This window comes from Pieris brassicae, chromosome 1, assembly GCF_905147105.1.
Source record: "Pieris brassicae chromosome 1, ilPieBrab1.1, whole genome shotgun sequence".
In the NCBI taxonomy this organism is placed as follows: Eukaryota; Metazoa; Arthropoda; class Insecta; order Lepidoptera; family Pieridae; genus Pieris; species Pieris brassicae.
This window is the reverse complement of record NC_059665.1, coordinates 10,960,782-10,988,058: the sequence shown is the minus strand read 5'-3', so window position 1 is coordinate 10,988,058 and position 27,277 is coordinate 10,960,782. Positions and strand designations below refer to the sequence as shown.

The following is a 27,277-nucleotide window of genomic DNA, read 5'->3' as shown; positions in this document are numbered from 1 at the left end:
AACAAAAAAATAGGATTTAAAAACTAGATGACTCGTTGAACCGACATATATTTGTGTTAAAACACAATACAACATTTATAAAATAGACCAGAGATCGGACTTCTACACCTATGTTATATCTGTATTATATTTATAACAATCAAGTGATAATATTGTATTTCTAAAAAGACAAAAGACATCAAATATCCCAGCTTGGAACAGTTTTTGTTGGAAAATTCAACTGTCGCTTTTAGTATTCATCTTTGCTTTATAAATATATATATATATATATCCCGTTTAAACCGTCTCTGGACTTCCACAAGCTGGTTTTAGCGAGACAAACGAATAGCAATTTATTTTTATATATACATAGACCCGCATTTAACGTTTATATTTGAGTCACGGACAAGAGGCATGAACCACAATACAGCTCCTGCATAAACGCGTTTTGGGAAGAATCGTTTATATTTATAGCCCGATAAATAATAAACTAGGTACAATCTTTTTCTATATTCAATAAAATATTAATGTATTTCATGTTAGATAGGATACATATATTAGTTAACCAGTAATAACGTCATACAGAGATATATATGTATAAATGTATCGCAAAATATGTTGCTAAGTCCAAGACGTCTAGACCAATTCGAGCATTTGTAACTCTTATTGAGAGCTTTTATTGGGAGGAAAAAGTAAAGTTTTTTCAGTAAAGCGAAGCCTCTAAGGGTTAGCCTATCAAAATATGCTGGTATGCAGCTCCTGAACGGGTAGGCTAAGTAAAAAAATCATATTTAGGCGTTCTTCATAGTATTGTCTTTTGTTAACATAGCTTTTACATATTGATTTCCAATATACGTTATTATCAATGCCCATATCGAATGAGCGAAACACTGTCTTAATTGTGTAGTATTCACGTAAACCGATAACAATTTGTGTAGGTAAATAAATCAGTGGCCCTTCAAACTTTTTAGGTCTGGCCCTCAGTAATTTGTATCTGTTTTATGATTATTTACCAATCTAATACGCCTGACATGCCGTCGACTTTTGGGTCTAAGGCAAGTTGGTATCCACGCGATATCATCCTTTACCGTTAGAGCGAATGTTAAACGCGCACATAGAAAGAAAGTCCATTGGTGCACGGCCGGGGATCGAACCTACGGCCAACAATCCTCATGTAGGCAATAAATAGATTGAATCTGAACTCAATAACGAAACTTTCATTGACTAAACATTTATAAACATAGGGGCGATTACTTGTATTTATCGAATACCAGTTTGAAATCTACCTCATTATACGGGTTCTATAAATAGCAGCGCTAGAACAGAAAGTTGCACGTAACAGCCGGTATAAACCACAGATTATATTAGTTAATCCATAAGCGTATACAAGGCAACAGGTACTTATTTGAATATATCTCGTGTCTATAGCGAATTTCTGCATAATAAAATACTTTAGCGGAGGAGACATTTCAATTATCATTTTATTTAGGCAAGGTTCGGTGACACGTTGATTTCTGGAGAATCAGGCTGGCGAACTCTAACTTCCATCTATCTATGTATGTCAAATCCATCCGCTTTGAGATAATAATAATAAATCCGGTTTATTTCCAATCTTAGTTTTAATTTGTTTGTTTTTACGTGTTATCCTTTCTTTCAGTACCCCTTCACGGGTGAAGGCCTACTCCAGCTTATTTCAAATTTCTCCATCCATGGCTTTCTTTCTCCATTCGCTTCCTGCTAATGCTTCTGTATCCACCCATTTTTTTTACATATTTTTCCAGGGCGCCCCATTGTCCATTCCATATAGTTGTCTTTAAATATAATTTTTATCTGTGCATCTGGCTATATGGCCCGCTCATTACCACTTCTGTTTTAGGCCATAATGTAAGACGTCTATAACCTTTATTTTTCATCTCATTTTTAGTACGCTTCTTAAACAAACAGTTCTTGACAAACACTTAGATAATTCACGACTTTGAATCTTGCTCTAAGTTTGTTACAAAGTTTACACGCTCCGAGCTAATTTTAATTGTATTGAAAAGAATGATAATAACGGGGTGGTTATCATGAAGACTGTCTAAGAACGATTTCACTAACTTCAAACGAAACTTTGTAAGCAGAGTACTATTTGTTTGTGACCATCAAAACACGATCAAATTATACTATACTATCAAGTCGTTTTCGTCGTCGTCGTTTAAACGACCTTTCAAGGGCTCAAATAAAAACTACTAAATGGATTAATAATCATAATCATTTATATGCCATAGAAATTTATACTAAACAATTTCATGCGATATAATTAGGCCTTAAGTCACCAAGGGTCATAAAAAATAGTAAACAAATGTGGCAATACAACCATTTAAGGTCTGGGCCTGAGATTTCTGTATCTGTTTCATGATCTTTTGTCAATCTAATAGGCAAATAGGCGATCTACTTGCCTATTATATTGACCACGTGATGTGCCTGACACACGCCGCCGAATTTTGGGTTTAAGTTAAGTCTCCTCACGATATTTTCCTTCACTGTCTGAGCGAATGTTAAATGGGCACATAGAAAGAAAATCCATTGGTGCACAGCCGGGGATCGAACCTACAACCTCAGAGATGTGAGTCGCATGCTTAAGCCAACTCTGCTCTAAAGAGGACATTCTCCAAAAGTGGCTAAGGTGGCGAATAATAATTAGTTTTTTAATGAGAGCAACAACTACACCAATTTGAAACTCTTAGTACAGTGGTACCTGGACAATGTACATGCGAGTTGAATTCGTTCCGTAACCTTATCAAAGCAAAATAAATATAGCTCGCTTCTGTGTCGCTCCTGGAGAGATCAGAGAATGAGAAACAAGAGAGAATGAGACACTCATTACAAAAAACTAACACCGAAATGACCGATACGAAAGAATAACGAACTTCGTATTAAACCCAATTTCGAAACCATAGATATACAGAAATTGCAAAATGATTATTTTAAGGACATTCTTATATTTCCAATAAAAATGTGGAAAAACCCATAACAAATTAAAAAGCGTTTCATTATAAAAAACTTGTTTTTAAATCGTGGAATTGTATTGTATAACTGTTAGCTTTAAAAACGAAAATACATTTTTACTAACAATTTACAGAACATATCATTTACTGTATTTTTAGTTTAACTGTGCTCTCGAACATTTTTTTACCTTAAAGATTTGTACTTTTAGTTACTAAATTATTAATATCTTAAAACACTTTATTAGTGGGACAAACGCCTGGCCCGTACGGTGTAGGCTTTGTAATAAAAAAATGCCACAAAAGCAACATAGAGAGCTACATTGGCCTATCAGAAAAAGTCGGCATTTTCAACTTGGTATTCGAAGATACGCGGTTGTCAATACAATCCTAAAATGTACCAAGGACGAGATTGACAATTTCCACTATACACTAAACAAAGCGATAGATATATCATATAAATACTTCATACTCATGGAAGACTGGAATGAGAAAATTGGTAAACCAAAAAAGGAAGAATATCTAATCATATCAAAAAAACAGCTGGTTTCACCTACAGAGGAGTTAACACAAAAATAGTTTAATTGTATAGGGTTCAGGAAAAACTAACACAAGTAAATTTAGGATACAAACATAATTACTAACAAAACTAATAATTGTAAGTTAGTAAACTAATTTCATCTAACTTCCTGTTTTATAAGTAAGAATTAAAAGGCTTTTTTATTTGTTATATTATTACGATGTACACATTTATTGGGCCTTGAGTTTTGTTACATCATGTTACCAACCAAAAATCAATTTCACCAATAGTGTCAATCAACTTGTTTACGAATAAAATCCGTTTGATCATTTGGTGATATCATATGTATTCTTAGGCTTAATTGCTACTGATTTGGAATTGTGCGAGACATGGGCGTAAAAACTGGAATGATTTTCCGTTTGACGCCCACAATGGGTTCGTAATTTGATTATAGTTTTATTTTAAATTGTACTAACATATGGATGTCAAACTTGGGCGCAAACTACAGTGCAGCTAATGAAGCTACAGATGTGTGAAAAATCGATGGAACGATAGAGAATACAATTAAGCAAACAGATGTTACAATAAAAATAAATAAACTAAAGTGGAAATGGACAAGCAAAATGAGCAGAAAAGTAGAGGAAAAGCCACTAAACTTTACAGTTAACGAAAAAGAGGAAGACAACTTTAAATGTGGATTGAACAAATTAAGATAACAGCAGGTGGTACACGGCAGAGTGACACAGTGCAGACAGCAATGGCCGGATTTGGAGGAGGCTTTTGCTAAAAATGGGCACAGATACCGAAATGGAGATTGAAATACATATGTATTTAAATATAAAACTACCTACATTTGACCGGCTATTATTACATTATATTGTTTCTAATAGAAGTGTTACACTTAAAATTTCTGTGTCAACTTATAAAGTATAGTACAGTGTAAAGAGACTAACTGTAGTATTAACCAAGAGAGCGTCTACAACGGTATATACAGGCACACACCTGATTCAGAAAGGCTACATACACTTGCATACAACATTATCTCGTACACACAAAGATTTAAAATAAACCCTTGTTATATGGCCTGATTGGACTCTTAATTAAAATTTTCTCATGTTTATTTACGTGACACGATATTGATAAAAACATAGAACAACTGTTTTAGCTGAAAGACGGATTTTAATATATATGATATATGAATATATGTGAGGTCTCTTATTGCACTTATGGGTTATTAATTTGGTTTATAGTATTTCCTCACTGTATTGCGATTATTATTGAATGTGGAAAGCACCAGCTCTGGTGTCACCGGTACTATCTACCAGACGCCAACTTAAATCTTTAATTAGCGTCTGTGCACTTGAACCCCACGGCCCAAGTGTCTCTACTCCAAAGGGAACAAAGTTGAAGGAAAGACTCTTATATTTAAGCCTTTTATTTTTTCCATTTATATTTTTTTATTATTACTCTGTAGGTTAAGAAAATTGTAAATACTGTATATTTGAACATTATGAGAACAAATAAAAAAATATTTAGGAATGAACATATTTATGTTATATTTGTAGGTGACTACAGCGGCTAATAAATGGACTACCCGGTGAGATATTAGATAGCCTAACGTTAACCAACAAGAACTATTTTGATATGCATTTGTCGCGCGCTCCTAACAAGACTGCTATTCTTACATTAATACAAACCACAGTAGTTTTTATACGTAATCATGATATAGATTATATTATTCTGTTATTTTTTTAATTAAAGCTCCATATTGCGTTTATACTGTATAATTACTATTGCAAATGAATCATTGGATCCCCTTACATGGAAACGACGCATCTTAAATATTTATAAAGCTTAATGCAGACAAACGTAGTCACGTGCAGTCGACGGCTGGTCTTTTGTTTGTTTGTAGGGTTACTATAATGGTTCATATATGTGAAGGTTTATGGTTTGTAGAAGATATAGATATCGTTCTTCTTTATATTACAACCCTAACATCATCAAGAAGATTCACTGGAGCGCAGGCTTAGGGTCTCACTCAAGGTAAGATGTACAGTTATGCTATGGTGGTATATACCGGCCGCCAATAAAAGTTAAGTGTAATTTTGAGATAAAAAAATTATCAAACGGAATTACGTTCTTGGATCTCAACCAATGATTCCCTCAGGTATAGCTCCCTTATGTCAAAATCGCTTTAGATGTGCTGTACAAAAGCCATCCTTAAAGCTAAGTCTAGACTTTGGCTTACGCCCTGAATCTTAGGCTTGACTTGACGAGTCGAAGTAATAGGTATCCCTTGGCGTTGCGTTACGTAGAGATGTGGGGTATCTGTATCTTTTACCGCATTAATCATGGAGAGTGTTCAGAGGAGTTGTTCTGACTAATACCTGCAGCTAAGTTTTATGAACGGACGTCAAGGCAGAATACAAAATACCATCCATATCACTTCGAAGTCCGTCGTTCCACAACTGCCTTAAGAAACACTTCTTAAGGCAGTTTTTGCTGCGCATCATGTGAAACCCGCTGTACACCGAAGTAGTTCCAAACCTATTCGACTTAGGATCCTTCAAGAAAAGAGCGTACCAATATCTAAAAGGCCGGCAACGCACTTGCGAGCCTTCTGCCCGTTTGCCTACTATTACCTATCTATTATTATTACTATCTTTAAAAAATATATATACTGGTAATTAGATCATAAAATTAGTTTCATACAGCGTTTTGTCATTCAATGACATGATCGTAAATTACACGTATTATCTCTAACATGTGAACGATAAGTTTTGACGAGGTCTAAGTTTTAAAATGCTATTTAATATAACACTCATTATTTATTGTGACTTCCCGTCTTATTATATTAGAAAAAATCTTCGTATAGTTAGAAAAAAACGTTTATAAAATACTGGGTCTGTTAAAAGCCTAATACTGGTACGAAGACCATCCAAGAGAGATATTTTCCTGAGCTCTCCTTATTTCTATTCTAGCTAGGAATATCTACTTTGCTAAAGTTTACCACATATTTATTGGTGAAAAGTAGACTTCTAATCATTGTTTAAATCTTTCTATGACTGTTACGAGTAATCGCCCATTTATAGACAGATATAATGACGACAGGAATGGTTTCCACACTTAGACTCCGTCCGTCCGTTGAGCGTAACGTCCAGGCTAATTAAGCCAGCCTAGCTCCTTCCAGAAGAACAGAAGAAGTCTCATGGAAACTTAGCAGGCTTTAAGGTGCGACCACACTACGGACGACGGAGGATTTCTGTACATTGGTCAGCGCTTAAACAACTTCTGCACATGGGGCTGCAGTGTGATGAACGAACGGGAGAAACAGGACTGAAGACAGGAGAAGATAGAAAATTCTGGATATTTTTATGTAAACCCGCGGAGAAGGCTTTTACCCTTGTGGATATACATGTGGTCTTTTGTTACTAACTGTTCATGTCTGCCAGTTTTTTAAAGTAATACTGTGTACCTATTTAATTTATTGCAATTATTAATGAGTTTAATAACTATAATATGTAGACCTTTATCAATTTCATAAAGAGAAGAAACAACTCCATACGCGCAATTAATCTCAGTGACGTAGTTAATGCAATTATCTAGTAAATACAATTTACACACGTATTGCATATAAATTTATATTATAATTAAATAAATGTTGTCTTGTCTGTACGTGAATGTTAGTCACCTTATTATCTAAATTTAACAATGTATAGAATTAAAACGGCCATACAATTAGACTTTTATATGAAAAATGTTATCAATGACACTTTTGTGAACTATAAAGTATAAAGATGTTAGTATTTTTATTGGAATAATAATACATATTTGAGACTTCCTTTCAAAAATCGTATTAAAATAACAATCGTCGTTATCGCAAAGAAAAATGCAATTATATAACCGATGGCGGGTTTACAAATTTTCAAGGCTGTGAAATTTTGCCGCACTTGCTCTACAATTGTCATGTCACAGATTATGTTTAGAATCCAACAATTTTTGAGCACAAAATTATACACAAACTATGCAGTTCGCAGCCTCCCTGTAGGAGGACTGACACGACTAGGTAGATCTTTTTACTGCAAAGTGTGAGCTGATTGCACAGCGGTCGAATCGATCGAGAATAAAATAAATATAGACAACGAAACAATGTAATAAGCACAGACTCTGTACTCTATTAAGGTTACCGCGGGAACCCAAGTATATTAATAATAAAAAACAATATAATCATTATTCACGACAAAATATGCTTGTGACAAGATTGATCTAGTTCCAACACTAGGGAGCCCCTGTGTTGAGGGTAATTGGTTAACAATAATTCCATGGTACAAGGTACTTGGTGCACTTCTTGTACTTTATCCTCTGTAGGTGTTTCCTTTTTTTATTCTCCCATATTAGAGTTGTCTGGAAGAAATCGCTTTGTTAGCGATAAGGCTGCCTAACTTATGTAACCTACTTACTTTTTGTTTTTTTATTAGTATAATTATGTATATTATGGTAACAAAGTATAAATATATAAAATAAATTAATAAATACATGTTTAAAACAGTTTTCTCTTAAAAGTAGTCTTAGTGATACATCTAATCAAACAAGTCGTATAGGACCTTAAGTATGCGTGAATATGTGTGTATGTGTAGGGGTGTGTGTACGTATGTATTTGAGAGTAGCTAAGAGTTGTAAGCGTAAATTGTAGAATTGAGAGAACTACATTTAAATTGCATACAAAAATTTCCGGATCGGAATGTTAATCGGATAACAAAGCGTATCTTTAACTAACTGAAGAGTTACAAAAACTACTGTCTCTTTATAACAGATACAAACGTTTTACGACTACGATATTGACAACATTATTAGGTATTTTGTTGAATAAAATTTAACAAAAACGATAAATTACAATAACTATTCGTGCTATGATAATCTGCTTTATTGTTAGCCTTCGGAAATATAAATCGTACCAAATATATTTTTGATAAAATATATTAATATATTAATAGCGTGAAAAGATACATCTTGATATTATTTAGATACAAAATATTGATTAAAATACTTTCTAAGTGGAACTGTTTTGTTCCAATAACATTTTCATTAATTAAAATTTGTTAGCAGTTTTAGGTTATAATTATTGTTTGGGTAATTGTAAATGAATAAATAAATAACCAAGAATATTAATTATTATAATTACGAAAAATACTAGTAAACAAACGATGCCATTTCTGCAAGCTGCAGCAAATTGCAAAATATTTCCACTGACATTGACAATGAATGATCTCCGAGTTGTAGAGGTCAAATGAAGAACTCCATGCGCGGTACAATAGGAGATTAAATTTTTTGCGTATATTTTAAAATCACATAAAAACTTCCCGAATGAATTGACCTGACAAATCACCTTGCAACAGGCGTGGCCCATAACTTTCTATGGACATGGTCACGTGACAAAGCATAAGTATTGTAATTCGTAGAGTTCTTTGTCTTCTTTTGTTTTTGGTTGAAATACCTAAGTACAGAAGACTTTTGTTACCTCTAAACCCGTCAATATCGCGTAAGCTTCTACGTCCCCGACCCGGGTGAATTCGTAAGCCACTCCAAGAGCCTCAATATGAATCAGCCTTTTGGTTTTAGTGGATATTGCTACTTCTCTTGAAAAAAGCAAATATTTACATTAAATAAAATAAATATAATGCTACAAGACTTAATATGCTTGTCACACATCGTCACTAATTTATAAATAATGGCCACTTACGTAGTTTTCAGTATTATATTCATAATTTTAATCAGTTAAGTAACAAAAGATTATATACATATTATAACCATTTAAGTTTGTCTATGTTGTGTCTTCTTCAATGTTTTTTATGTACTTTCCAACCATAACCATAAATCAAGCGTTTGACAAAATACATATTGTTAGATACATAACATTGCTTTAAAACTTAAATTTACATTTCGGGTATTTTCATGAAAACAGCATACTTTAACAATAAGTATTGTAGATAAAAGTACGTGTTATCTACAAATTTAACTTGTTTTTTATGTAGAATCTTATTAAAGTTAAAAGTAATTCACTTGGTAAATTAAAATGTGAAGGGCAAATTTAATACGTTCAAGTTTGAAATAAATAATGTTATCTAACTTCAACAAATGAAAATTTTCGACCCGTTATTATGGTTGTTGTTTGTACGACCCATTGTTATATTTATACTATAAGAATTGGCGAATAATTTACATTAACTGTCAATAAGTAATAACTAGGTTCTTTATATACATAAATTTATATATTGTGTTGAGTATTCTTTTAATTGTATCTGCCCAGCCTTTTTAAACTGAAACGACAGCAAAATTGATTATTGTTGCACGTAATAGGCCGATAGCTTCTATTTGCTGTCATTTATTTCTTTAAGAATCCCTATCCTATATGCGACAAGATATTCACAATTGTTTCATGTGCCTCGTACGAACACGAATTATCAGTATAATTCGACAATGTACCGATAAGGTTTTTTTATTACATAAATTATGAAGATATTGACATTTTATTTATTTATTTACTCTTCGTTACCTTATACAAAAACATATATATAATAAAGCAGGTTACATACATAATTTACTAGGCAACGGGCGGCATTTTCTACCTTACCAAATAGGGTTTGAGAACATATTTTAGGAATCGGGAGGACTTGGACTTTATTTTTAGGAACAAATTATTTTTCTTTAAAATAGTTGTAGTTTGTATAGTATTTAATTTTAGTGTTTTTATTTATGTATTACTAATTGACGTATGTATTTTTCGTATATTGTCAAATCTGTTTTGGCTTTATATATTGTCTAAGTGTTTTCTTTTATAATATGTACACGTATAGCTGTAAGATTACTTATAAGAAAGCTGATGGGCCATCGAAGAAAAGCTGTATGAAGTCTTGTAACGGCAGCATAACCGCCCTCACCATCAAAATGTTAAAAAATTTGGAAACCAATGGGGACTTATAGACGCATAGAAGGCTGCTAAGGTATTTACATACCTAAAGAAGAAAATGCCATCTGAGACCCTGGCCTTGGCCCAAAAAAGAGTGTAGGGCGGCTGGATTACCATCAACACGCGCGAAAGGATCAAGGGCGACGAAAACAGCAAATAAAAATATATGATCAATTGTATAGTCAATTTCATAATTTCACATGTTTATTGTAAAGCCTGAATGGCCTGTAAAGTTTCAAGTGTGCCAACGAACAGTTAGCAACTAAGTGCCGTCGTGAGAAGCATCACATGAGAATAATTCGTTCCATACATACTTATACAAACTATAGTTTAAAGATTTAAAAGGAAATCATTACAACAAGAAGTAAAGAAAGAAAGAATGAAAAGAAAAAGATGGACGTTTCTTTGTTTATATAAAAGGGGGCAAAAGAAGATTATTTGAAGAAGTTAATTAGGTATGAGGCTGTGTAATTATTTAATCAATTACCATCTAAAATTCGCAATATTAGCGCGTTTAACAAATTCAAAGGAGCATTAAAGATAAATGTCAATGAATCTACTAGACTAAAATTGGGACGTGTATCTCACTCGTATATACTTAATATTAAGTTTAAGTTTTTAATTTTGTAATGAGAAATAAGGTTATTTAAACATTACACTTCGGGGCGCCCATAAGAGGCAGTCATCGCAGACCATAGACCCCCAATTTTAGAGGATGCGTTGCTGACCTTTGAGGGAGGTACACACTAACTTTGAATAGTTGGGAGGTCGTACCTCTCAGGGAATACCCACACCGGGAGTTGACTCCACACTTCGCAAATTCGCAATGAAAGCGCCTTGTGAAACAAGACTGTGGAAGACTTCCAGTCATCAAGGTGATGTTGATGAAATTAAAATTGTTGATAAAAGCCTTTGTCAATTAAGCCTATAATTAAGAATTTTGAAACAAATCCAGTACATTCTTTGAAAAAATTCCCGTTTGCCGATATATTTATGATTAAATTCGAATAAACGCACGACAATGGTTTTTAGATGATGACTGAAAATAATCGTATTCGTATTAATATTATTTTTACTCTGTTATCTAGATGCTCAGCTTTCAAGTGCCAGTATATCATTTCAAGCACTGTCGTGATTTATAACTAAATCACGATTATTTTCAGTTATTTAGAGCCAGTAAGTATTGGCTCATTATTCTTTTTATAACCGGAAGTAAATACGGCAATGACGACAGAATAGTAGGTACTTAAGTAAGTACATAGTAATGTATCCGATTAAGTGGACAACTAAAAATTTCTACAACTTTAAAGACTACTTCAATTGTTTCTAAACACTATATTGCATAGATACTTTTAAGCTTCATACAGTATGCCCAGTTGAGATGTAAGACTGCCAAACTCATAACGCAGAAAAGAATATTCAAATTCGTTATTTAAAATAGCGTAGTATCCGGCTAAAGATATCTAACTGATTATCTGTATTTAATTGCAACTGTGGTGGTTTTTAGGGTGCGATAATACTAGTATGCGTGTCAAATTTATTTTTTAAGTAAATCGTGTCGATTGGAACCTTTGGTGCATGGCTCCAAGGTCCTTGAGACAGCAAAAATAACAATCGCTCATGAATGTGCGAAAACCTGACGAGCTGTCTGATCGATTCAACATGCGACTGCAATATATTTGCTGTAATTTGCATTTTAGCCAAAAAATAGCAATTTTTGAACCTTTAGGATTTAAGTTTTATGAAAAATACGAGTCGGTCTGCATTATACAAAGATTTCTGCGCATTCGGATTTAGTCCTTTAGGGGTCTTTCTCAGTGGCGGATTTGCCAGCAGGCTGAGTAGACTGGAGCCTAGGGCGGCAGATTTTTGGGCCAGCAAATTTGGGAACCGATTTTTTGCTATCAAAAACCGTCATGCCTTCCAACCACTAATCGACTTCTGCGCATTTAGCTCACACGTTGTATGAGTGAAAAAAGGCGAAATTTCAGAAAATGTATTTCCCTCTACCCTGTTTTCCCCTATGAACCAATACATGTCATGCCACTACCAGTTGGAGGCTGCGAACTGGATGATTGGTGTTTAATTTTGTGCTAAAATCAAACCCAAAATTTATTTTATGTGTATTTTTAATGAAATGCTTGGATAGAAAAATATTCTAGGACATGCCAATTGTAGAGGTAAGGACGGAAAAATTTCACAGCTATCTTGAAAACTTGTTAATCCGCCAAAGCCTTAGAAAAGGTGAAATATGAACAAATAACAGAGTATAACGTAAAGTGTTCCTAGAAAATGAATGGTTTAAAAATAGTTGACGTAAACAATACCGAAATAGCCAGTTGGCAAGGGAGAGTTGAATTTGAATCAAAAATAAAGACAATGCTCAGACAGTGTGTCTACAATTTACAAGGCCGCTAGGTCACTCTTATTTAGTTTAAATATGACTATAGCTTGGTACAGCAAGCAGAATATACACATTTATATCTATACCTTGGGATGCCTGAAAATTTGTGGCAAAATTATCGTAATTTTCCGATAAAGAGGGGAAAAAAGACATTTACAGGCGATAATGTATCTCTTAAATTAAGTCTGTAAATAAGCTTTAGGCGTTATACAAAAAAAATAAGTCTGAATTGGATCTTAATAGTAAGTCAATGCAATATTGAGTAGTATTGAGTTTTGTAATATAATAACCACATGGATGCAATAGCGAGTATCGTATACGCTAAGCTAAATATAATTTCACCCTCAGATTTAAATAAGAAACTTAGCACTACGTGTGTCTCTCGTATGTCACAAATAAGCTTTATTTAAATGTTCATTATTAATATACATATATAATAATAATAATAGTTTGTTTTAAAAATTCAATAACGACGAATTCAATGGGTTTTTGACATAGCGGGTCTCGATTCTGAATCTTTGCCTAAATTAATTTCAAGTGTGTCTGTGGAAGGTAAAAATAAGAACCTACCTACATTCTACAAAATGTTACATAGGTTTATATGGCACTATTTGCTATCAAAGCTTGTATTCGAAAGGAAACAGTTAAAAAACTTTTTCTAAAAATGAAAACTAGTTAAGAATTGTACTTAATAGTGTAAGTCTTAATCTGTAATGTAATGTAACTTACCTAAATTTAATGTCTGTATAACTAATAACAATACCACTAGATATCTTAGCATTTTTCTAAGTATACCATAATATTATACACTCTCATAGAATTAAAATTCAAGACGGTTTGCATCGTGTAGTCGTATCAAAACGCGAGTAAAAGTAAAAGTAACAAAAGCACAACACTTAGTTATTTCACACAAAATAAAACTGTTGAACTTCGACTAATATTTTAAAAAGTAACTATTTATCGACAATGTTTAATTAACAACGCGACTTAGGAAAAAAGAGTCAACATTTTGGCGCGAATTATTTGCACCTCATATAATTTAAACGATCGGCGCCGCGTATTATGCCGTCTACTCTGATTTCTGAAATCCTTATTCGCTATTTCACTGTCTACTGTCTTGTGCTTGTCGTTTAGTTTGACAAAGACTGATTTTTGTTAACGACATTTGACTACCTCTCCAACTCTATAGTACTGTCATATGTCTTGTCGTGACATATCAGAGTGTAACAGCTAATTAGTTGATATGATAAAGATAGATGAGATGAGATTAAATATTGTTTATGTTCGAAACATAATATGAATAATAGGACGAAACTAATCTGGAATTTTCTCGCATGTAGTTTCCCAACCTTTTACTTGCAACTGGCATAAAGTTAAAACTATTGCCATAATATAAAATAAACTGCAATCTATCTAAATAAACGTAGATATCTTAAAATAAATTAAAGTATCTTTGTCTTTGTGAACAGTTTGTCTACCCTTCAGCAATCAGCACTAATTAAAATTCATATTATCAATTCATAATATTTTTTAAAAACTGAATCTCTGAATCTGAAAAACTGAAACTTAAACTCTTATTAAGCCCACAGATATCAAACTAATGCTAATGATCAAACTTTAAACATTAAGTCAGTTATTTTTCTCATTTTCAATGCGTTTTATGTTTGTTTCGACTTATGAACGTAACATCTTCATCCTATCAGCGATTAGATCTCGATCTAAATTTCAAGCAACAAGCATTCAAATCCACGAATTTGTATACTTGTATGCTTTTAAAATTTCACCAAATCATTTAGATTTGAAATGTAAACAATATTCTTAAGTAAAATATCTAAATTTTCTACATTTTCCGATATCTATCTATCCAAATGCGATATTTAAAAGGCTTTATTTATTCACCGGATATTAATTCGATTAAGATACAACCCTCTTGTCAATCTGTGCAGTGTACGTTGCTATTTCATATTGTTAAGTGTTAACTTAAATTAAATTGGATAAAATGTAATATAGTTTTTTTTATAGTGTATGGCCATGAACAGTAATAAAATGTAGTTTAAGTATGCCTTTGTTCTCAGTGACATTCGGGAAAATAAGTCTAATTAACTGAATATTAAATTCCACTAACAATCATGGTGAGCCTTAAATCAACATTCAATCTCTTTTTCGGGTGTTGTTTAAGTGCATTTTTAATGGAAATAATGATCTCTAAAAATCCAAATTGCGCAAATTTAGTAACATTTCTCCAATTTCTTTGTATCACTTTACATGGATTGCTGAAGATCAAACACAAAGTGGTAAGTAACATACTTTTTCACCAAAAAATGATGTACATGTAAACTCCATATAAAATCCCTCGATTTAACGACGAATTCCATGAAGCATCGAAATCAATTGGCTTTGGTTAGTTTAGCTTGTCTTACATACAATGATACACTACCTAGCATTAGACCCACTCTCAATAATGACAACCATTGAGTAATAAAGTACTTTTTATGTTGCTATACTTAGTAAGAACTGTGCAGTTTTGTCGCTTTATTATCTATATTTATTAAACTCTACTGTTAGCATCATGCATACAAACTTTTTAAGAAATTTATTGTTTTGTTTACAAATTGGGATTGCTTGCATGTGTAGACTGTTGTTGACAATGACTAATAAGTAGGTGTTGTGGATGGTCTATACATTTTTCTTCTCTCCATTTAACAACAACTCTGTAAGGCCATAAAATGTGCACTCCCATCAGTGTTGTTTTGGGTCGAGTGGTTTGTCGTCGAGTTTACACTATATATACTATTTTTATTGTTGTAAGTAGAAAAGTATATATTTTTTATTGTTTTTTAATATATCATTTATTGAAACTTAATCATTATTTGTTACAGTTTACACCTAATATACCTCTTGGACAATATTTTGTTCTTATTAGTTTGTTTTTTGTAACTAGTGTGGCAAATAATTTTGTGTATGCTTTGCATGTAGCATCAACACTTCATATGATAATCAGGTAATTTATATCTTACAAACTCAACCATAAATTTCTTATTAATTCCACTATCTAGATTTTGCTTTTAATAAGTAATAGATAGATGTTTTAAATTATGTCTGTTTTATATTGTGACATAAGATTCACATTATTTTATTATTCCAGATCAGCTTCATCACCTGCTAGCATGTTAGTTGCATGGTACGTAAAAAACAGAGTGCCAAAAGTAAGTGCAATAATTGGTTCTGTTATTATTTCAAGCGGTGTTACCATTGCAATGTATGGCGGGGCTAAAATAATTGAAGAAGAAACTAAATTCCTACATTGGTGTATTGGTGTTGTGCTACTATTGACAACCCTAATTACTGGTGCTTTTACTGGTCTGCAGCAAGAAAGATTGTATGCCACATATGGCAAATTTCCTGAAGAGGTAGGTTGTGTTAAATTTTAAAAAATATATCTAATAGTACATTATGCCCTACTTTAAAGATATGATTTAAAAAGAAGACTTTAGAACAAGCTTTTCGAAAGATCAGTTTTTCTAAACATATACAAAAATGTAGAATGTTTCCAATTTAAACTATTCCCTATCAGAAAATCAAAAACTCTATGCAAAATCCTTGGTTTGAGGTGTTGTTCATTATTTGAGCAGACAGTTGACCAATTTAAAGGTTTTAGAATTTTTGGCTAACTGTTATTATTGTTTCAGATGCTGTTTTACACACATGCAATACCTCTGCCCTTGTTCCTGATAATAATGCCAGAGTTAGGTGCTATTGCTCTTAGTCTTCCATCATACTTGTGGTATATTCTAGTTTTAAACATTATAGCACAATTTTATTGTGCAAATTCTGTCCACATTTTGGGCACCAAGGAATCATCAGTCACAATAACTTTTATATTGACCGTGAGAAAGTTCGTTTCACTTATAATTTCATCTGTAGTTTTCAAGAATAGTTTGACAATTTATCATGTAATTGGAACAGTACTTGTAGTAATTGGAACTTATTTTTATTTCTTTGTTAATAAGCAACAACCACTTAGCAGTTATAAGAATAAATAGTAATATTTTATACAAAACACATTTTATAATGATCTGATTTTGAAGAATGAATATGAATACCTAGTATCAAATTTATTTTGACATGTTTATACTGAATAAAACTATTGTTTTATATTATATAAAATTTTTAATTAAAATTCCTTAACTTAAGTCCCTACTTAAAAAGTTTACAGAATGTATAATAATAAAAATATACAATAACACTAATGTACAAAAAGAAATTGAGTTATAGTAGCTATAAACAAGGAAATGATATCTTTAAATAACTCTCACACACTTTTTTCTCTAGTTCAAAACCATGGTCCAGTTTAACAAATCACTTGTTCAGTATCTGAAAGAAAAAAAAAAAATTAAGTCTGTTGATATTTAGAAGGAATTATAAATTACATGAAACAGGTTTGTTCTTTACTACTTCATTAGCATATCTTAGACGAAACTTTCATTTGTAAGAAAACCAGTTTAAAATTACCCACTTGTTTTCCAGTATTAATTCCTTGTATTTATTATGCTAACAAAATATTAAGCTTTTTCAATAATTTGAAGAATCATTGCTCAGATGTTGATGCGCTAACATACCTGTTCCTACTATTTGATCTGCTACGTCGCTCAATGGAGCGCCTTGGTGACGGTGACCGACGGTAGGGGCTATTATACCTGCTCTTGCTATCTGAGCGGCTGCGACGATCACGAGAACGAGACCGGCGAACCGACGGTGACCGACGGCGCACGGAGGGTGACCGACGAGGTGAGCCTGATCTGCCACGAGAGTAAGAACGCCGTCGTGGACTGCGACTGCGTGTTCTGGAGAAATAACATTTAATATACAGGTATATCATTATAAAAACTTGCTGCTCTGTAATATGTGGACTATTATAAATTGTATTTAGTGACATCCAAAATTGTTTTTATGGAACTATTTCATTAATTAAAGCTCATCTTATAACGTAATTAACCATTTCTCTTCACTATCAGTATGATACATTAAGAGATCTATGTTTAGATACTAACATCCTGTAATGACCACTAGGCATACAGGTTAGGCAGTGCTAAGTATAGGTTTCAAAAAGTACCGAGACTGATGAGCCTTGTAGGTCGTCGTGGCTGCTGTGGCCGAAGGGGACATAATCTTCAAATGATGTTTTAACCGCAAGATTCGCGAAAAAATTAGTTGAGCGCTGTTGTATTTCAATTTGGTGCCCCATTTAGTGTGCTGGCAGTGAAGCATCGAGGATCGCAAGGATTGGTTCCTACTATGTGTAAGTCCTTAAGGAGGTCGGGGTTAGGTGATAGCTGTCATGAGGATAATTGGGCCGCTGATCGCGGAGGCTTCGGCGCGTAGGTTGTGTTCGCAGATGGTGGCGACGGTCGCGGAAATAAAGCCGTAGTTGTGAAGAGATGTGGTGTGTTGGTGGTTGGTTGATAAAATGGACCTGTAAACGTTCCAACACCCACCACATTTAGTGCTGCCTTGATACTCATTTCTGATATAGCAATATCTTATGGATTTTAAAAGCAAAAGATGAGCAATTCAAATATGGCTAAGATAGTAAAATTTTTGGAAATATTTATAATTTTTTTAACAAAATATTAGTCTTGTACATAGATAGGTACTACAGCTTTTAATCTATTTAATAATAATAATGTAATCTAATGTTATTTAAGGAAAAATTATAACTTTTAAGATAGGGTACGAATATTGGTTTTGATGTAACTACAACTTGTAAAGTATTGTATAAAGCTTCATATACAAGGTAATAAGTAACATTATTTTGATGTTATTCTTATAAAACAACTTACCTGCGGTCTCGTCGTGTTCTGCCATTTGACATTTCCACTCTTATTCTTGTACCGCAGCATCTCCTATAAGTATTTAAAAGGCAAATAGACTATTTGTTCAGTTATTGTCTTGCAGTAATTTGTATAGTTAAAAAAACACGAATTTAAAAAAATATTGTTCCCCATTTTAAGGCTATTGAACTTTTATTAGAAAAGCCCACATTCAGTCTTAAAGTGGAGGTACCATGCTGTTGCACACTTATGACTCAAGCGTTTCACATCGATAATGAAACGGATCTAAGGAGCGTGCAAATTCTATTTATTAATAGTCTTTACTTAAAGCCTGGCAGTATGTTTACTACATTAACATGTGGTTATAATACTGGGAGGGCAAAATTTTCCTAATTCGAAACAACGAAAGGAGTACTATAAGTACGCCATAATAAATAGGCTATTTATAAAATTAAGCAAAAGCACATTAAAATACCTACATATATTTCTACAGCACCAAGATAGAAATCAAGATGGCGGCAGTCGGCATTTAAGATTTCATTGTGATGAAATTGATAGGCTAGAGCAATTGTAATACTACATTACTCAGTATGCATAAATTTAAATACTTACGTTCCATCTAAGCCTCGGACTGAATCTTCAGCATCACGTGGATCTTCGAACTCGACGAACGCGAAACCGGGCGGATTCCTTGCAACCCATACGTTTCTGATGCTACCATATTTAGAAAATATCTTCTCAATTTCATACTTGGATGCATTGGTGCCTAAGTTTCCCACGTACACTTTACAAGAAAGATCCCATTCCCGATAACGAGACATCTGAAAGTAATGCACATTACAAAATTAACCAACGCCATATTGAATGGAATATTAATTATAGTGTACCGAGACTGAACGTTACATGTGCATTGAGATCTCGCGACATACTAACTTTTTACCAATAAAAATCACGAGGATAAGAATACTTTTTAAACACTTAAATGTTAAAAGAAAAATGAAGTAAATCGCAGTCGCTTTTAAATTATGAAAGGGCACATGCGATCACTAACCACGTAGTCAATTGATTATTGAATGAAGAATTGAACTAGAGTATAGAGTGGTAAAGAGTATAGACTAGAGCTGCTATTGTTTCTATTTATTTTTATTTTTATATCACTCTTTATTTTAATCCTTTTTTTTTATTGTAATAGCAAGCCAACGAGCAAGAGGCTCACCTGATGTTAAGCGATACCACCGCCCATGGACGCTCACAGCCGGAAGGCTCGCAAGTGCGTTGCCGGCCTTTCAAGAATTGGTACGCTCTTTTCTTGAAGGACCCTAAGTCGAATTGGTTCGAAAATACTTCAGTGGGCACCTGGTTCCACATAGTGGTGGTGCGCGGCAAAAACTGCCTTAGAAAACGCTCAGTTGTGAAACGACGGACGTCGAGGTGATACGGATGGTATTTTGTATTTACTACTATTGGTGCCCGCTTGCGTTTCAATGCATTCATGCTTGTTGATCGTTCTTTAGAGAATCAGCTTTTTCATAGGATAGAGGGACCTACAGGACGCATAAAAAGGGCAGTCATCGTAGTCCAGGGATACCCTTTTTAGTGAGTACATTGCCGGTCTTTGAGGGAGGAGTATGCTCTTTGCTTAAACAGTTGGAGTTCGTATCTCCCATAGTTTTTTCTTCCAGATGATTGCAAAATTAAACTACGGTTTTGTGAATGTACGTTGCGTGGTGAAGAATGTGTTTTTAGAAGGAAATAAGCTTAAATATACTACTTCTAGTGATCGAAGTGTTTTATGATAAATGTAATTAGTAATTATAAAGTTTACATTTTTCATAAAAGTATTAGTAAGATTTTGGAATTAGTATTCCAAAATCTTAGCTTAAGTGGTTTTATATCCAGATTAAGTGAATAATAAATTCTTAATAAATAACGGAAGGAATGGAGTAGCGAAAATTTCGAAAATAATAGTTCTGGAATAAATAACTTCCAAGTTAAAAACTTAGTTATTGAGTGTAAAAGCACATATTTATAATGTAAAATCTTAAAAATTGTACCCTGTTACATTCCGAATCTATGACAAATCACTTCATACAGCCCATAATACTTTTGTTGATTGGGTGCATGACTGTTGTTTATGAATTCACCTTTTGTGTTTTAGCTCTGTGGGTTGTCAAACAGCAGCTGATAACTCGATCTGTGCAGCTGATGCCCGATGTGGGCTAGGGCTGTTTTGTTTTTTTTCCTTGAATATTTGATTAAATTTTAATATTTCTATAAAAATGGATGTAGTAGGGCTACTTAATAATATAAATAAGAAATCAGATATGTTTGCTGTAAAAACTTGGACGTCGGAGTGGTCAAATAGTTTTCAAGAAAATCAAGTAAGTTTGATATTGATTTTTCTCAATAATTTGTATTGTATATTCTTTGTTCTTTGTTCTAATTATTTTTGTATAAAGTAATGTTATTGCACATTTCTTTAATATTAGATAAGTGGGAGAGACGTTAATAATAGCTAGAACTACCCTTGAAATCAATCGTCAACTGTCATTAATTCTGTGAATGAAATGAATTCTACTTGGCCTTTGTTATGCGATTATTAAACTTACAAACAATTTATTGTATATAAAATCAATGAACATAGGATGTATTTATTTTCCTAGACAAATTGTTTTTAATGCTTTTTATGTGATAAATTAAACACAACAATTTTCTAAAATAAACTACTATTATTTAATTTTTCTTAAATTTTTTGCACAATGTTAGTACATATTTTTGGAATCTAAATTTTCTACACTTAATTTTTTTTTATCTTACCTTTTGTAAAGAACTTCTGATAGCCATAAAACTTTAGAACTTCAAAAATTCTATAATTTGTGACATTTACGAAATTTGTAATTTGTGTATTTCATATGTCAAAATTGACCCATCAAATAAAAATTCCACATGTTTATTTTTTTTAACGGAATCCTTCCCTGTCTGCATGTGATCCAGGGCTAAACAGTCACTGGTAGTCTCTCCTCGTCCATATAGAAAGAGCCTTTATTTAAGTAATATAGGTTGTATATTTTCTTCTATTTTAATCTATTGGTTTTGTTATGAGTCATTGCGTAACCTTTTTCACTAACTTTCATTGTAACTATATGTTTAAGTTAGACCTTGTCAAACACAATAATTAGAACACATTTCTTGTGTTGTAATAATTGCAATTTGTGTCTCCCTTTAATAGAGACTAAGAAGAGTTATATAACATTTTCTTAAGTTAAACTTTACCATAATAAACTAGACTAGGCTAAAATTCCTCATCTGTATATATATAAAAATGTATCCCTATTTCCCTTGGTCACGGCACTTGTGATTTTCATGAGAAGGTGCATATGAGAGTTCTTAAGAAAATTGCGTGGAAAATTAGAAAATTTTAGAATACTCTTGTTACTATAGCATTTTTTTATATTTCTTTCAAACTTTTCGGTGTACTGTGAAGTACTGTGTAAACTCCTGTAACATCCCTCAATTTAACAACAACCTCCCTAAAGCGTCGAAATCAATGGCTTTGGTTGTTTAGCTAGTATTCCATACAATGATACACTCTACATAGCTTTACGCCCACTCTCAATAACCACAACAAATTGAGTACTTTTTAAGTTGCTAAACTTAGTAAAAACTGCGCAGTGTGTGCTGCTGTGTACGTTCCTTTGCCGCTTTATTATCCTAGCCCGCAATAAACTCGACTGTCGGCATCATACATAGGAACTTTCTAAGAAATTCGTTGGTTTGTTTACAAATTGGGATTGCTTGCACGTGTGCTTGTTGTTGACCATGACTAATAAGTAGGAGTCATGGATTATCTATACGTTTTTCTTCTTTCCATTTAACAACAACTGTCTGCAACGCCATAAAAGGCGAAGTCCCTTCAGTGTCGATATAGGGTTTACACTGTGTATTGCATTTGTAATTTCCCAGACTATAGTAGTCCTTTCGCAATATAAGACGCGCAAGGACACAAGCGTTAGTTTTTTGCGCGAGTTTAAAGTGCTTGGTTGTTTGGATTAACAATGTTTATGCGGTATGTGTAGTGTTTGTAAATGAATCTCTTTGTAGCAAAGGTTTCCTTATTATTTATAATGAATTTGAATACATATTATTTTTTATAGACTCAATTTTTTTTAAAGCTTTTTAATTAATGAACGTAGGTAGATGTGAAGTGTAAGTTCAAATAAGAGAGAGTCTTATCACTGAGAACAATTTTGGATCACCAAAATGGTTATTTTCGCAGACGCATTCCATACATTTCTTGTAGATTTTGTATTTGTATTTGTATCTGATATCTGTATTTTATTTTATAAAAATTATGTAATTTATCAATGGTTTTTCAGTTAAATTATGATTTAATTTAACTGTTTTATTTTAATAATATAATCTAGCTATTATTACATGAAGTTTCATAAAGACAGCGCTCGAACCGAGACTTTGCAGATATGCTTGAATTTGTGTATAATAAACCTAAATATTTTTGCATTAAAAAACTTTTTCATGGTTGAATATTAAGATAGGAATTCAGTCTTTATCAACTACGAAGTTAGTTGCTCGATGACATTGACCATATTTACCCACTGACCTTGTTTTATAGAATATCGTTAGATAAACGTGTTCCGGAAATACGCTAAGAAGAGAACGCTATTTATTAATTATTATATGTATAGTATATAATGTGAATCTGGTCCTCTGGTGTGGCGCTATATGCCACTATGACCCGTTTTTCTGAAATTAATATGGATCTTATTCCAGTAACTTAATAAATTCAATTGGAAGTTTGAGAGCTGTCAAGCTTTACGCAACATACAGTTATTAATAATAGGAATATTTACTTTATTTAAATATAATGATATTGGCAGGTAATTAATATATAGAATTTTTTTTCCTATTAGTTTATTGATTTATTACGCAATAAATAAAATTGTTAAACAACCAAACTTCATATTTATCAATATTTATGATTGTCCTCACTTAATACTATCAATAAGTTAAATTAATTACTTTGTGATGGCCACCTATTATTATATAAAAACATTATATATACTATTGTATACAATTGTTGTTTTATAGGGAATCGAATTAACATCCTCACCAAGCAACAAAAGTTGTGAGACAATATTGTCTATTGATTAAATAATTTTGTAATTGCACAAATTGCGCGCATTACTGTGTTAATGTTTCTATATAATAAATAAATTGTTAGTCAGCGAGTCGATGGTCCGTTGTATCTTAAATAGTAACCCTATCTAAGCACGAATTGCTGTGTCAGTGTCTCGGGGTCGACTGCGGTACGCAATGGAGGAGAGCTGGAGCACTGGGGCGCGCCGGCCCGTAATAACAATTGGTTATGTAATACATTAAATTTATATAATTTGATCATTTTTTTTTCTAAAATGGATTACTTGACTTGCCATAAAATATATCGGGTAAATACCAAAGTCATGTTCTATATAAATTTTCGTCATAAATTAAATTCAAATTGTCAAGAATTGGCTATGTCTGGATTTTGTTTCTATCTTCAAGATTATATTGACCAGTGTTACTGTTCACTTAGCAAAAAAATGTAAGCACATATACAGCGTGCAATAAAATCCGCGTATTAACTGTGAGATAATTTTTATAGGAATTCGGTGCATCAAATTATGTTGTCAGCTGATAAATTAATCTTTATTTCATCGCTATAAAGATTAACCTTGTATTGAATAACAGTACGGGAAAAATATCAGTATCTGAAAAATGTTACGCAAAAAATATTACAAAAAGAAAGCGAAGTTTTTTCTCGCATTCGGAGTGGCTGCTCTGGGTTTTAATTATGTAGATAACTTTATAGTGGGTACATCCAATTTAAAAGTTTACTTTTTATGTTTACTTCGACAGAAGTGTTCATTATTTTCTTTATTATTTCAGTGTTAATTGTTTTTAATAGCCTTTCTTTGTAGTATAATATTTAATTTAATTCCTATTAAATCCTTGAAAGGCCGGCAACGCAGTTGCGAGCCTTCTGGCAATGTGAGTGTGCATGGGCGGCTCCTGCCCTTTTGCCTCCCATTACATAAAAAATAAAATAAAATATGATAATTCTTCTTTTCAGCTGCTCTGGTCGTTCTGTGGATGTCTTTTAGTCTCACTATTAGTTGTATTCATCTATTATTATAGAAGATGGAGAGCGAAAGGTAAGTCTACCCTCTAAAATTACTTATATGAAATAAGTAATTTTAATAACCTTAATTAACTAATCAATGTTTTGTTACGTATATATGTAAGACTATACATATGTAGTCACATTTTAGTTATTAGTATCGTTTTTATAAGAGGTCTTGTATTATAAATACTGAAATACCTCACCCACATACAGACCCTCACGTACACCAACCAGCACAGCCGAATTAGGTATTACGTAATTAATAGATTTTTTTCTTTCGTAAATATTTGAATCTTTTTTAATATAGGTATATTATGTATTCCATCTTTGGCTATATATTTAGTATAATTGTTTTTCTCTTATATAGTTCATGTTAAGTGTATGATTACGAAATAAATAAATTAACGTTGTCGCGTAGTTTTTTGATTAAAACTGTTGTCTAATGATTTCTCCTTGCGGCTCATCCCTAGGGTCGTAGATTCGATCCCCGGCTATGCACCAATGGACTTTCTGTCTGTGTGCGCAACACTTGCTCTGTGAAGAAACCGGCTTGCCATTGTCCAAAAAGTCGACGGCGTGTGTAAGGCACGAACTTATTTTTTGATTGCTACGTTCTCCATCGTGGGTGATTAAGGAGTTGTTTTCTCTTCAACAGAACTATCCGAGGGCACAGGTGCCACGGCAGCTGGGGAACCAGCGAAAAGGTTTCGGAAACGAGACAAAATGCTCTTTTACGGACGGCGTATGTTGAGAAAGGTCAAGTCCATCTCCAACTCAGGCCAGGGCCGGAAGAGGCGAGCTGTTATGAGGTTCGCGAGGAAGTTACTGCAGCTGAAGAAGGAAAGCGCTCCGGAACAGTTGAAGGTAGAATCAATTTTTAAAAATTAATATTTTTTATATCTATTATTAGATTGCAATTTACCTTGTTACGATAACGTTTTAAATTGCGATTATATATAAAAGATTAGGTAATTTATTTTTTTTATAATTTAATATTTATTATTTATATATATTTATGTGTTAAATATATTTAAATTATTTTGCATAAAAAACGGCCACGTAAGGAAATTTATCTTTTAAGGAAGAGTTAAGTTAATTGAAATTTATATCTCTGACGTCTATATACTCGTTATCATGTATATTGATACGCGTGAAGTGAGTTCTGGCAATTAATATAAATTTTTAATGAAATCTTTAACCGAAGTACACACACAGTACGAAGGCCGGCAAGAAGTGGTCGACAATAAAGATAATATGATTATTAAATTAAATAATGTTACGAACGTAAAAACGTAACAACGATTATGACCTTTTACCAAAATCACAGTTCGAATCCATACTTTCCACGATATTTTTGGTAACATTTTGAGTAATGCGTTCCCACTTTTCTGCAGTGACTCTTTTCAGCTCCCTGAAGTTTTGTGGAGAAGGCTCCATTAATTTTACTTGTATCTTTAAAACATCTCAGAGATGCTCAATTGGATTTAGGTCGGACTTCGAGCTGGCTTATCTAAACGACGTATCCTTACTTCTTGCATATTGGCTTTGTTAATTAATTAGTAGTTTTTAGTACAGCAATGGTTCCCGTTAGGTGATAGACTTCTTGTGATAATTTTAACCCCAAAACAAAAAAAAAAAATGAATTATCGTTCTTTGTCTCGGATTTTATATTATTGATAATTGTTGTTTTAACATGAAAAAATAAACAGTGTGTAGTCGTCCTTACAAATCGGAATAAATTAGATTGAAATGCTTTTTTACTTTATTTAAAAATGCTTTAAAATATTATAACTCAGAAATGAATTTTCCATATGACGGTGAAAATTATAGCAAATAGTCACCCCTATCCCCACTAGTCCCCCCCCTAGACTAGTCCCCATTGACGTCTTCCCCATATATACATACTACCGAAATGGATTTAGTACTTTTTCTTACCGATATATAGTTTGATGGAAAAGATTGAGCTGCATTCATATGGTTTACCTAAATAGTCTAAAAATCTACCATCTTGTAAAGGTTCCTTTAAATTTGTACTCTACGAATTTGGCCTAGTGGTATCAGCGTGCGACTCTCATCCCTGTGATAGTTTTTTTATGTACCTCGTGCTTCCGTTTGGTTACTCCTCTTTTCGAAGACACCCTTCTTAAAGCCACTGCCATCATCGCAATACTTGGCGTTGCCATATCGAGCAACGTTCAGTTTCGCGGTCATTTGGAAGGAAAGTCTAAATTGGTCTTCAAAAAGTTTGGTGTACTTAGCAAGACATGACGGTACTTAATTCCGGGCCACCGCTTTCAACTGTATAAAGCGCAAATTGGGCCCCACATGGAGTAATGTTCGCACCTCTGGGCGGGGGCTCCCTAGTACCAGCTCTTTCCACTAGACCGTATTCAACGAAGAGCGGTTCGAATCGT

The 27,277-nt window shown here is 33.0% G+C and overlaps 4 protein-coding genes across 19 annotated transcripts in view; 2 read left to right on the top strand and 2 right to left on the bottom strand.

Annotated features, from left to right (window-relative positions):
* LOC123708891 overlaps positions 1-13,984 on the bottom strand; it is a 52,160-nt gene extending 38,176 nt beyond the window's left edge. Inside the window, exon 1 of the mRNA XM_045659891.1 lies at positions 13,584-13,984. Coding sequence (XP_045515847.1) covers positions 13,584-13,635 — 52 coding nt within the window. The 5' untranslated portion in view covers positions 13,636-13,984. The remainder of the gene's footprint in view (positions 1-13,583) is intronic.
* Positions 13,985-14,807: 823 nt separating this feature from the next.
* LOC123709444 (UDP-xylose and UDP-N-acetylglucosamine transporter-like) lies at positions 14,808-16,986 on the top strand. The gene is made up of 4 exons (XM_045660811.1): positions 14,808-15,148; positions 15,734-15,855; positions 16,000-16,264; positions 16,544-16,986. Exons 1-4 carry the CDS (start codon positions 14,984-14,986, stop codon positions 16,895-16,897), a joined length of 906 nt encoding a protein of 301 aa, XP_045516767.1. The 5' UTR covers positions 14,808-14,983; the 3' UTR covers positions 16,898-16,986.
* Positions 16,987-17,004: 18 nt separating this feature from the next.
* Positions 17,005-19,747, bottom strand: LOC123709452 (RNA-binding protein 1-like). 5 transcript variants are annotated; one of them, XM_045660823.1, is made up of 5 exons: positions 19,619-19,747; positions 19,298-19,506; positions 18,695-18,757; positions 17,474-17,698; positions 17,005-17,228 (listed from the first exon to the last, which is right to left on the bottom strand). In XM_045660823.1, exons 2-5 carry the CDS (start codon positions 19,504-19,506, stop codon positions 17,222-17,224), a joined length of 504 nt encoding a protein of 167 aa, XP_045516779.1. In that variant the 5' UTR covers positions 19,619-19,747; the 3' UTR covers positions 17,005-17,221. The 5 variants fall into 5 exon arrangements, 4 of the variants coding, with proteins under 4 accessions (XP_045516779.1, XP_045516798.1, XP_045516790.1 ...); XM_045660842.1 differs by having other exon boundaries at positions 17,552-17,698; XM_045660834.1 differs by lacking the exon at positions 19,619-19,747 and adding an exon at positions 19,573-19,595.
* A 1,131-nt stretch (positions 19,748-20,878) lies between these two features.
* LOC123713548 (neuropathy target esterase sws) overlaps positions 20,879-27,277 on the top strand; it is a 36,493-nt gene continuing 30,094 nt past the window's right edge. For all 12 annotated transcript variants that reach the window (XR_006755020.1, XM_045669292.1, XM_045672617.1 and 9 more), the window contains exons 1-3: positions 20,879-21,066; positions 24,813-24,894; positions 25,519-25,727. Coding sequence is in view for 11 of the 12 variants with exons in the window: in XM_045669292.1 (XP_045525248.1) it covers positions 20,965-21,066; positions 24,813-24,894; positions 25,519-25,727 (393 nt within the window). In the remaining variant the exon portion in view is untranslated. The remainder of the gene's footprint in view (positions 21,067-24,812; positions 24,895-25,518; positions 25,728-27,277) is intronic.

What these genes read in the sequence shown, in the direction of transcription:
- LOC123709444 (XM_045660811.1), top strand. Translation starts at nt 14,984, where the DNA reads ATGGTGAGCCTTAAATCAACATTCAATCTCTTTTTCGGGTGTTGTTTA. An exon ending in TGAAGATCAAACACAAAGTG is followed by an intron (nt 15,149 to 15,733) that starts GTAAGTAACATA and finishes TATTTGTTACAG; the next exon opens with TTTACACCTAATATACCTCT. An exon ending in ACACTTCATATGATAATCAG is followed by an intron (nt 15,856 to 15,999) that starts GTAATTTATATC and finishes TTATTATTCCAG; the next exon opens with ATCAGCTTCATCACCTGCTA.
- LOC123709452 (XM_045660823.1), bottom strand. Translation starts at nt 19,506, where the DNA reads ATGTCTCGTTATCGGGAATGGGATCTTTCTTGTAAAGTGTACGTGGGA. An exon ending in GTCCGAGGCTTAGATGGAAC is followed by an intron (nt 18,758 to 19,297) that starts GTAAGTATTTAA and finishes AAATACTTATAG; the next exon opens with GAGATGCTGCGGTACAAGAA. An exon ending in AGAACACGACGAGACCGCAG is followed by an intron (nt 17,699 to 18,694) that starts GTAAGTTGTTTT and finishes TTATTTCTCCAG; the next exon opens with AACACGCAGTCGCAGTCCAC.